General features: G+C 40.5%; 1 protein-coding gene across 1 annotated transcript; it reads right to left on the reverse strand.

Moving 5' to 3' along the window:
- Nucleotides 1-708: 708 nt before the first annotated feature.
- On the reverse strand, nt 709-11,280 carry cldn15la (claudin 15-like a). Its single transcript, XM_034136004.1, has 5 exons — nt 10,933-11,280; nt 7,266-7,430; nt 2,095-2,176; nt 1,364-1,477; nt 709-859 (listed from the first exon to the last, which is right to left on the reverse strand). Exons 1-5 carry the CDS (start codon nt 11,147-11,149, stop codon nt 775-777), a joined length of 663 nt encoding a protein of 220 aa, XP_033991895.1. The 5' UTR covers nt 11,150-11,280; the 3' UTR covers nt 709-774.
- Nucleotides 11,281-11,742: the final 462 nt, after the last annotated feature.

The raw sequence follows: 11,742 nt of genomic DNA on the forward strand, positions 1-11,742 counted from the left end.
ATGCCATTTTATAATGTGTTTCTGCTGCACTATTTCTTAATGCTCTTAATGTCTTTCTTTTATGTAAAGCACTTTGCATTGCCTTGTGTGGAAGGTGCTGTGTGAATAAACTGGCTTTGCCTTTTGCTTTAACAATGTACATTTAATTTACAGTAAAAAACATTAGCTTCCATGTTCTAGAAGTATTGAGTTAAAGGTTATTCAAGTAGTTATTTAAAATGACTGTTTTTATGAAGTGTCTTTGTTTTTTAAATCGCTATAATACAATTTATAATATAATATTAATAATAATGATTATAATCATAATCATTGACTCCACATTACCTGCAACATAATTTAATTGTATAATAGCAAACATAGCTGAACCTAATGAGTCACATGTCTTTTTTTATAATTTTAATAATCTTAAATTACATTTCAAATTGTGTCTGATGTGTGTGTTTCATCAACAGGAAAGAAGTGCACTTTACCTTTAAAAACCTCATTTATTATGTCACACAGACTTTATTCTGATAGTAATCATTAACAATCATCCACAAATCTTCCCCAACATTTACGATTTCAGATTTCACATCAAAAACTCTTTAGAAAAATAAGCAAACACTACAAAAGGACAGAAAACAAACGACATGTCCATATGTCATGTTAGAGTGTGTGTGTGTGTGTGTGTGTGTGTGTGTGTGTGTGTGTGTGTGTGTGTGTGTGTGTGTGTGTGTGTGTGTGTGTGTGTGTGTGTGTGTGTGTGTGTGTGTGTGTGTTTATGTTTGTGTATGTTTAGACGTATGCTCTGGCTGAAGAATCTGGCTCAGATTTGGCTGTTGCCGTGTAGACTTTCTGAGGCTTGGTTCCATAATAGCCGCTGAAGAAAAAGTCATGAAAAATTGTACAATTTGAGAAAAAAGAAAGATAATTTTTTCAAAGCAGACATTTTGGAATCTTAATAGCAAAACAAATCTTTGGGAAATTAATTTATTTTAATAAAAATGTAATGTGCTGCAGCTCGATAAATATCGTCAATACGATTTTTTGAAGTAAAAATACTCTATTAATAGATAATAAATAAAGATAATCTAATAAATACATAATTGCGATAAATAAGAAGCAATTTAACACATTTCTTAGAAGAAAGAAAAACATTTGTTTAAAAGCTTTAATTTTGAAAGTAGGTCCAATATTCGAATATATATACTTCTTTGAAATATCCCACAAAAACCTGATGAAATGTTATTTAATTAGTTATTTATAATAAATGAGTTTACAATGAGTTGAACATGAGAAAAAACAAAAATAGTAAATAAATACATCATAGGTAAATAAGTAAATAAATCAGAGAAGGAAGCTCAGGTGAGGGGGCGGGGCTTACCCTTTCTTTCCTGCAGGTGTGGCTCTCTTACAGGCCGCGCAGAGTAAAGCTCCGCCCAAGATGGAGAGACTCGACCCCCCCCACCCCATGTAGAGACCGGTGCTCAGCTCAAACCTGCACACACACACACACACACACACACACACACACACACACACACACACACACACACACACACACACACACACACACACACACACACACACACACACACACACACACACACACACACACACACACACACACACACACACACACACACACACACACACACACACACACACACACACACACACACACACACACACACACACACACACACACACACACACACACACACACACACACACACACACACACACACACACACACACACACACACACACACACACACACACACACACACACACAGGGTGAGACACAAACATTTGTTATTTCCATTACGAGTTTAAAATTATTCGACGTAATCTGCAACTTCAGCAATTTTTCAATATTTGATGTTTTTTCCTTAATTCCTTAATTCCTATATTTAAATTATTTCTCTGAAACATTCGACCAACCTTGAATTATTTCCTCCAAATATTACAAAATGTTTCTATAAAATGTTTACATTGACTTTTTTTTACCTTTTTTTTGCCGCCTGAACGGCTTGTTTTTTTACATCTATGCACTTTTTATTGCGGTATAAATAGTGTTATTATTATAATTATTTTAGTTTCTTCTGGACTCACTTCACGCCCCCGGTGAACGGATCATGGAAGTCCTCCACGACTCTGGAGGCGTACCACGAAGCTGCGATCATGCAGCACAGACCTGCAGACACACAAAACAGTTTTAGTCACTCTTTAGTGTCCCCTGGGTTGCGTTCGAATACTCCAAAAAAACAGCTCCTAAGTTCTAACCCTATCGTCTATTCCTTGACCTCGGAGTGAAACGTCATGGGGTTAAGGCAGGGGTGGGCAATTATTTTTTACAAGGGGCCACTTCAGAAACTCGAGCTGTGTTGGGGGGCCGAATCAAAAATAAGTTGAACTTAATTCTGCTCAATATACCAATACTGAAAAGGTGTTTTACAGTATGTTAAAGATAAGAAATGAATCAGCTTTATACAAAAAGAAATGAGTGCTTTTGATTTTTGTTTTTCAGTTAATTTTACTTGTTCAGTGAGAAAAATCCAGTCTGTCTTGGGCTTGAACAAGTGCACGGAAATCTGGTTCAATGTCTGAGGTGGATATGCGAAGGACAGCTGAGAGGTGATCATCAGTGATAGAGGATCTGTATCTGGATTTGTTGAACTTCATCACTGAGAATGTCTGTTCACATATGTAGGTAGATCCAAAGAGGACCATCATCTTCTGAGCACGTCTCCTGATGTGTGGAAAGTTCTCCTCTTTCAGGGAAGAGTAAAACTCAGGCAGTGAGACTGACCTAAAGTGCTCTGACAGAAGTGTGTCAGACTGCAGGTCAATGAGTACAAGCTGAACATCACTGGGTGCATCATCCACATGGCATGTAAATGGGGAAAAGATCATGTTCATTTCATTCTCAACTGTTTTGAAGTCTTTAAATCGCCTTGAAAACTCACCATGCAGTGCTTCTAACATGGATGAGTACCTCTGGAGGTGATCAGCTGATGGTGTGGCTTCCTTCAGTGTTGGCAAGTGCGTGAGAATGTTGTCCTCCATTTGGCTTGAGAGAAGCTGCAGCTTTCTCATGAAAGCCTTCACTGCACTGTACATGTCATGCACAAAAAGGCCCTTGCCTTGCAGACATTTAGTTCACTCATTAGTGCAGTCACATCTACAGCAACACCAAGGTCTGCCACCCAGTCTGCATCTGAAAGCTGTGGGATGTCGTTTCCTTTCTTCACACAGAAGTCTTGAATCTCTTCTCTCAGGTCCCATACTCTTTTCAGCACTTTGCCCAGGCTGAGCCACCTGACAGCTGCATGGTAGGGTATGTCACGATGTTCAGTCTCACTTTCCTCCAAAAGTGCAACAAACTGTCTGTGATTCAATGCTCTTGCCCTGATGAAGTTAACTATTTTAGTTACAACATCAACAACATGGTTAATTTTTAACACTGACTTACACAACACTTCCTGATGTATAATACAATGCAAAAATACCTATTTCTGCTCAGGGTTAATTTCTGTCACTTTATCCTGCATTCTCTTCAATAGTCCAACATTTTTCCCTGTCAGATTTGGACAACCATCCGTTGTCACGCCTGCCAGCTTGTCCCATTTCAGTCCCAACTTTTCCACACATGCATTTACCTCCGTGAACAAATCACTCCCTGTTGATGTACCTTTCATTGACTGCATGGCTGCCAGCTCCTCCGTGATTTTGAAGTCTGTAGTTATCCCACGTAGGAAGATGAGTAGCTGGGCAGTGTCACGTACATCGCAGCTCTCATCCAAAGCCAAGGAAAAAAAGTCAAAGTTGACCGCTCTGTTCTGCAGCTGAAGCTCCAGATTTCCCGCGATGTCCTCAATTCTCCTCGTAACAGTGCGTCGGGAGAGCGGCACTTTCTCAAATGCCTCCTTTTTCTCCAGGCATATTAGTGTCCAACAAACACTCCTTAATGAACTCTTCGTCCGAAAACGGTTAACTTTTAAGACATAACTCGTCTTGACAGCTGCATCTCTGGATGTGGAATGTTTTGTGAAAATGTGTTGTTGGCTTTGAAGCTTAGCTAGCAAAGCATCCGACCCCTTTGCCCGCTCTTCCTCAGACAGGTTCTTGTATTTATCTGCGTGTTTGGTAGCATAGTGGCGACTCAAATTGTACTCCTTGAACACAGCGACCTGCGCACCACAAACTAAACACACAGCTTTACCTTTCACTTCTGTAAATAAATACTTAGCGGTCCATGTCTTGTTGAAAACGCGGCATTCAGTATCGATCTTTCTTTTTTTGCCCTTAGCGGACATTTCGAGGACTAGCCGGCCAGTATCACTCGTAGCTGTTACGGCATGCGCGTTTACGTAAATAAATAAAAAAAACAGCAGCTTCCTTTTCAAAATAAAAGCAACACAGTTAGAAAAGTATTTACGCCATGCAAGCAATACAGCTGTGTTGCTTTTATTTTGAAAAGGTTGCTGTTTTTTTTCATTATGTTATAATTTATGATCAACCTCACACGGGCCGGCCAAGGCCGGCCAACGGGCCGGATGTGGCCCGCGGGCCGTAAAATGCCCACCCCTGGGTTAAGGGATAGTGGATAGGAGAATTCAAAAGGATTTAGGAGAAGAGACTGCGGCACTTTAGAGAATCCGACTGCACTTTCACTATCCGACGTGTTTATGATGCGCCAGCAGAGGTCATAAATGTGCGCCTGCTGCTGTGGGGAAACTATGGAAACTACAGTTTTCTATACAGCGGACTACAACATGGATGTTTAATAAGAAGAGGGACTACTGTAAACTCATCTAGAGACTCTGCACCGTGCTCTGATGCTGTTGTTTTATGCTTTATGAACGGGGACAACAGAGAAACATATTCTTCATGACCAAAGTTGGAATTGAAATAAAAAAGGAAAGTGAAACTTATGCTCGTCACCCTCTCCCTCCGGTCCACATTAATACAAATGATCCCAATACGTATGATTGTATGAAAAGATCTTAAAATCAATACAAATGTATTTATTATAAACGTTAGTCCTTAACATCTATCACTGTGTATATCACCATTCAAACATCTTTTAAAAGTTGAACAAACCCCACACAGCTCAGTAAAGACTGTGAAATGTTGACTTTATTTGATCATTTCAGTAAAAACTAACGTTCATATTTCTCTTTTTGATTATAATACGGATGAACGTTCAAAACAAAGCACTTTGGCAACTTACCACATACGTTTTAAAATGCTTAATAAGCACCGTAACTTTCATGATATAATTTCTCGTTCATAATCGGTTGTTTCCGTGAACGGCCGACTGTTGTGTGACGGCAAATGCTGCGGCCGCAAGGCATTGTGGGGCAGCATTTTCTCCTCTCCTTTCGGTTAGGGAGGTCCAGTGGTTCCTAAGCTAAAGGAGGTTATAAAGGAAGTTTGAAACCTCCTTTCCTTTTAATTTAGAGAATTCGAACGGCACTTATCATGGCTGCCACTGAGGGACTTCCGGGTCATTTCACTCCGTTAGGAAGGTTCCTAAGCTAAATGGACTATTCGAATGCAACCCTGGTCTCCCAGCTGTGTGCGTCACTCTTTAGTGTCCCCTGGTCTCCAGCTGTGTGCGTCACTCTTTAGTGTCCCCTGGTCTCCCAGCTGCGTGCGTCACTCTTTAGTGTCCCCTGGTCTCCCAGCTGTGTGCGTCACTCTTTAGTGTCCCCTGGTCTCCCAGCTGTGTGCGTCACTCTTTAGTGTCCCCTGGTCTCCAGCTGTGTGCGTCACTCTTTAGTGTCCCCTGGTCTCCAGCTGTGTGCTTCACTCTTTAGTGTCCCCTGGTCTACCAGCTGTGTGCGTCACTCTTTAGTGTCCCCTGGTCTCCCAACTGTGTGCGTCACTCTTTAGTGTCCCCTGGTCTACCAGCTGTGTGTGTCACTCTTTACTGTCCCCTGGTCTCCAGCTGTGTGCGTCACTCTTTAGTGTCCCCTGGTCTACCAGCTGTGTGCGTCACTCTTTAGTGTCCCCTGGTCTCTCCAGCTGTGTGCGTCACTCTTTAGTGTCCCCTGGTCTCCAGCTGTGTGCGTCACTCTTTAGTGTCCCCTGGTCTCCAGCTGTGTGCGTCACTCTTTAGTGTCCCCTGGTCTCTCCAGCTGTGTGCGTCACTCTTTAGTGTCCCCTGGTCTCCAGCTGTGTGCTTCACTCTTTAGTGTCCCCTGGTCTACCAGCTGTGTGCGTCACTCTTTAGTGTCCCCTGGTCTCTCCAGCTGTGTGGGTCACTCTTTAGTGTCCCCTGGTCTCCAGCTGTGTGCGTCACTCTTTAGTGTCCCCTGGTCTCCAGCTGTGTGCGTCACTCTTTAGTGTCCCCTGGTCTCCCAGCTGTGTGCGTCACTCTTTAGTGTCCCCTGGTCTCCCAGCTGTGTGCGTCACTCTTTAGTGTCCCCTGGTCTCTCCAGCTGTGTGCGTCACTCTTTAGTGTCTCCTGGTCTCCAGCTGTGTGCGTCACTCTTTAGTGTCCCCTGGTCTCCAGCTGTGTGCGTCACTCTTTAGTGTCCCCTGGTCTCTCCAGCTGTGTGCGTCACTCTTTAGTGTCCCCTGGTCTCCAGCTGTGTGCTTCACTCTTTAGTGTCCCCTGGTCTACCAGCTGTGTGCGTCACTCTTTAGTGTCCCCTGGTCTCCCAGCTGTGTGCGTCACTGTTTAGTGTCCCCTGGTCTCCCAGCTGTGTGCGTCACTGTTTAGTGTCCCCTGGTTTCCCAGCTGTGTGCGTCACTCTTTAGAGTCCCCTGGTCTCCCAGCTGTGTGCATGGAGACTTTTCTCCATCTTTGCCCAGGGTAAGTGTTGGGAAAATAGTGAATGTCCTCTTCTAATATGAGAGTAACATGCTAACAAAGGTATCCCAACTGTAGCTGTGAACATGACAGGATGTATGATTACCTAGAAGAGCATCAGGACTGTTTGAGGCATATGATAGCTATGTGATTAACATGATGATTCAGCCTCTATGGAGATAGACATATGACAAGCATGCTCATTTCTGACGTGGAGCTAATCTGAAGTAAACATTGAATACTGCTTTCTATTCCTCCATCTTGTGACTGTGTAACTCCCTCTCTTGGATATCAGCATGTGAAGGACACTGTTCAGGAACTAGTTGACGCTCTGTATGTGATGACTACTTCCATTCTGGAGAGGATCACAAATACATGGATCCTGAGATTGAAGCTCAAGCCGGGGACCAGGGATTATTAACATTTTTAAGTATTCAGGGATATTTTTCTAACAGTAACTCACCACCGAGGATACTCAGGATTCCCCCGATGACGGCCATCTTGGCCTTGGTTTGTTCGGTGGCCGATCCGATCTTGATGCACTTGAGTCCGAGCAGAGCGACGACCATCGCTCCGAGTCCGAGCATCAGAGAGATGATCATCAGAGCGCGACACGCCTGGATGTGAGCTGCAGACAGAGAGAGATATATTTTTCAAATTCAAATTCAAAAGAAGCTTTATTGGCATGACCATATAAAAACACAATATTGCCAAAGCATGTTGAAAAAAGTGTTAAAACATGTAGTCCTATAAGGGATATATATATGGGGTTTTGAGAAAGAAATTCACAAATTTGCATTGTTGATTTATCAAAAGGGATAAAGTTAAACCCTAACACACATTTTAAACCGACTTTTCTTATTTTGTAGTCCTTTAACGACAATGTGCGAATCATTTGCAAAGTTCACATTTAAACTGACTTTATACTGAATATGTATTTAAAGAAGCCCTTTCCTGCATTTTGGGGTTTTCCCTTTCCTGTAGTGTTTTCTATAGGCTTTAGTGCATGTAAAGGGTCTGCAAAGGCTAACATCTGTCAAAAAGCACCTGAAACGCCTCCATTGGACTCCTGTGTTTACTTCTGGAACACATAGACATCACTACCATGACACTCGCGCCCCTATTGGCTAGCGCTCCAACACATTGTACGTGATAGGCTAATGGGCGGGACATCTTTAAGTGGTTGACCAATCACAACAGAGCCAGCTAACCAATCAGAGCAGACTGGGCTCTGGTTTCAGACAGAGGGTGAAAAGAGGTGCTGCAGCACAGAGAAAAATAAAGAGCTTTTTGAACATTAAAGGATCACTTCATGGAGACATGGAGTTTAAGGATCACTTCATGGAGACATGGAGTTTTGGGAGTCAAATACAATTATGGGTACCAAATGAAAACACAGTAAACTATTAAAATATCCCATAACCTTTAGTGTTTATCCGCTGACATGAGCCCATGCTGAAGTAGACAAAGGGAAGGAGGAAGTGGAAGTCACATTATATGATTCAGAGAGTTACTGCTGCTGTAACTTATTAACAAGATTACCTCTAATGATCATAAAAACCTGCCGCACCTTTTTATGATCCTCACTGAGTTTCAGTGAGCTGGAGACAGAATGAATCATGCCGTTTAATAATCACACTGACGAGCAATACGAAAGATCTAGGTTCCTTATTGTGCACCAAATCAAGTGTTTCAATTTCTACGTGGGGGGGGCTTTTTAACAACAAACATAAATACATTATCATAGATGTCCCTCAAAGGCCAGAGACCTTCTAAGTAAACCTCTGAATTAAGTTCATTAATAAGGAAAAATAAAGGGATTCAAAATAAATCAATTACGTATAATAATGAATAAATAACATATAGAAAAAAAAGTTATTTATATGCCACTTGAGATTAAATTAAAAGCTTTATTATTATTGTGTTTTTTGTGTTTTTTTCTCTCTACATTTTATTAACACATTTTCCATTTTATTATTGACATGTTATTTTCCACTAGTTTGATGTATAATTATTATATATTTTTTATTTGAACAATTATTTCATATTTTTGTCAATGTATACTCTTGTTTTTTATGGCACTCCTTTGACTGAATATGTTCTTAAAGCCATATCAAACTAAATGAGTTGAACCAGACTGAAGTGAAAGTAAAGCGAATGTAAAAAATCGAGATGGAGTTTCCCTCCATTTTACTGCCAGAGGAGGATGAGACTCAAAATGGCGCCCAAAAGATAATCCTACAGAAGCATCACGGCAGGACAAAAACAGTCTCGCTGTAAAGTAAATTAACTAATATTTATAATTAAACATGCTATGTATAAAGTCTTCTTTGTAATAAACTATTACCCGTAACCAGTGACTTCGTTCAGTTTCAGGCGGGAAACTTGTGGCTGTAAATCGATCAACCTTTGGACGAGTGTTCTGAGGTCGTGCCACATGGCATGCTGGCCTATATTTCTGTACCAATGCTTTTAAATATGCAGAAAAAACTAATTTGATAAGTTTTAGAAGCTCCACTGAACAACAAGCTGAAAGTTAATTATATGTTTAACCTTCTTTGCTATCAGAACCTGAAACTTGGTGATTATTGACTTCATTCAGCAGCCTTATGACCCCATATATCCAATCAAGTTGAACTTGAATAACCTCATCAGTTTAAAATTATATATTTTTTCCCACTGATTTAGTAAACAAAAAGTTATAGATATTTCTTTCATTGTTTTATGCCAGTTATTTACTTTAAAATAAATGCTTTTTTGTCATTGTTTTGATGATACAGCCTGCCACTTTTATTATTATTATTATTATTATTATTGTTGTGAATCTGCTGAAAAAAATAAAGAAGTAAAGAACAGGACAAATTAAATAGATGATCGTTTAAAAAGAAAGAAAAAAAGATTGTGAAGAAATAGAAGAAAAACTAAAAATTGCAGACGATTTCATTTCCAAATTTGTGTGTTTGAACAAATTATTTAAAAAAGAGTGACAGATGATGAACCTCCAGCAGGAAGACACTTTATTTAGCCATTTCTCCGCCTATTAACTCTCATTCAATGCTTTTCACAGTCCCTAAATTGCCCACATTTTACATTTGTGGCGTAGCAACATCGTTATTGAATCTGTCTTTGTCTTTTTAGTCCTTATAGGCCTATACTGTTTTATTTTATTCATAGTTTACCAACAACAGTTCCCAACCTCTATATCCTCTATAAGACTCGTGTTTTCTTTCTATTGGAACTTGGAAACAATAGCTCTTTGCACGCTTACAGGGTTAGCAGCTCTCCTGTGTTTCATAACTCTTTACCTTTTACTGTAATGAGTTGTATTTGTTAGTGTTGGGAAACTTTTTTACCAACTTGTAAATATAATATAATATATAATTTTATTCTTTTAATCCCATGTGTATCACCTTCATTTCCCTACGGGGATCAATAGAGGTCCATCTTATCTTTGCTTAATTTACATTATTTAATTTCATATTCTGTTCTTGTACATATCATATTCTTTTTACATCTATATAGACTTTTTGCACTTTATTTTGTATTTTTGTATTTTATTATATATGTTGCATTGTTGGAGGAGCTCAGGTCAGAAGGATGTCATTGCCATGTCTACTCTGTAGCTTTGTGCGAATGACAATACAACCTTTGAATGTTGAATTGAATCTTTGAAAAAGATGAGTTTGAGAGGAGCAGCAGCCATCAGCACCGGCGCCATCTTGTTAGTAAGTTATGTTCTCCATTTTATAAAACGTAAAAGGTTGTAAATATTATTGGTAGGCTTATAACTGATTTTCTATTCTTATAATTCCATGTGTACTATCTTTGGTTCTGTCTTAATTTCCCTACGGGGATCAATAGAGGTCCATCTTATCTTATCTTATGTTCTCCATTTTATAAAAGGGTCAGGGTCCTGGTCTGAAGTGACTGTTATTTTGTATATATTGATTGGTGTGCTTATATTTATGTCTTAATGCGTGCAAATGTATAAATGAGTCTGTTGATTGTGTATATATAGGATATAAATATTTGTTTACATCATTTTATATATATTTGTATTTTTGTATTCGGGATTGTGGGAAACGGTATTTCGTCTGTACACACAAACTGACTTTAAGACTTTGACTTACCGGGGAGGGCGAGCAGCGACTCGAAGTCTCGACACTCGGCGATTCCGCCGCTATTTTCGGCGCAGGCATGCCACAGGTTCTCAAACTGCCTCTGAGAGATGATGACGCTGCCGGACACCGTGGAGATCTTCCAGTAGTCGTTGGCCAGCGCTGATCCGGTGATCAACCAGCTGATGATGCACATGATGAACCCGACCGCTTCCACAGCCGTCGACATGGTGGCAAAGAAGAAGAAATCCAAATAAAATAAGAAAAAAAGCCTTCAACAATGGCAGGTCGCAGGGCCTTGGTTTGGTGATGAAGCCGGAGAGGGAGAAGTCAGTCTGTTCCTCTGCCGTTGTTAATGTGACGTCTGTATCTCTAACCGGAGAACTTTACCCTCTCTGGGGGCCATAAATGAGCCGCTCCCTGCAGTTCCCTCCGCCTCCCACTCAGTATTGATTATGAGGATGGTGATGCAGTCTTCAGCCACGCCTCAGATCACCTGTAGAAACAGAGTCCTGCTGCTTTTCACACCGAAACCTTAAGAAACAAGCATGGCAGCTCAAATACATCATAATCTGGAACTGCAAATTGATTCAGTTTATGGAGAAAAATGTTCAAATGCTTAAAAAAGTGTTTGCTAGTGACTTGTTAGATCAGTGTTAGTCAGCATTGTACCACTTCCTGGCCTGGAAGAGAATGTTTTTTTCTGAAAGTGGTTTTGGTTGTAGGCCTATTTTTGTAATACGGTCTGTGGTTAACACAAGCTGAAGAGATTTTAAGGTTTTGTCCTACGACATAAAATACGTCAGTAAACCCCACTGGTGA

This window comes from Trematomus bernacchii, unplaced genomic scaffold (genome assembly GCF_902827165.1).
Source record: "Trematomus bernacchii unplaced genomic scaffold, fTreBer1.1, whole genome shotgun sequence".
NCBI lineage: Eukaryota > Metazoa > Chordata > Actinopteri > Perciformes > Nototheniidae > Trematomus > Trematomus bernacchii.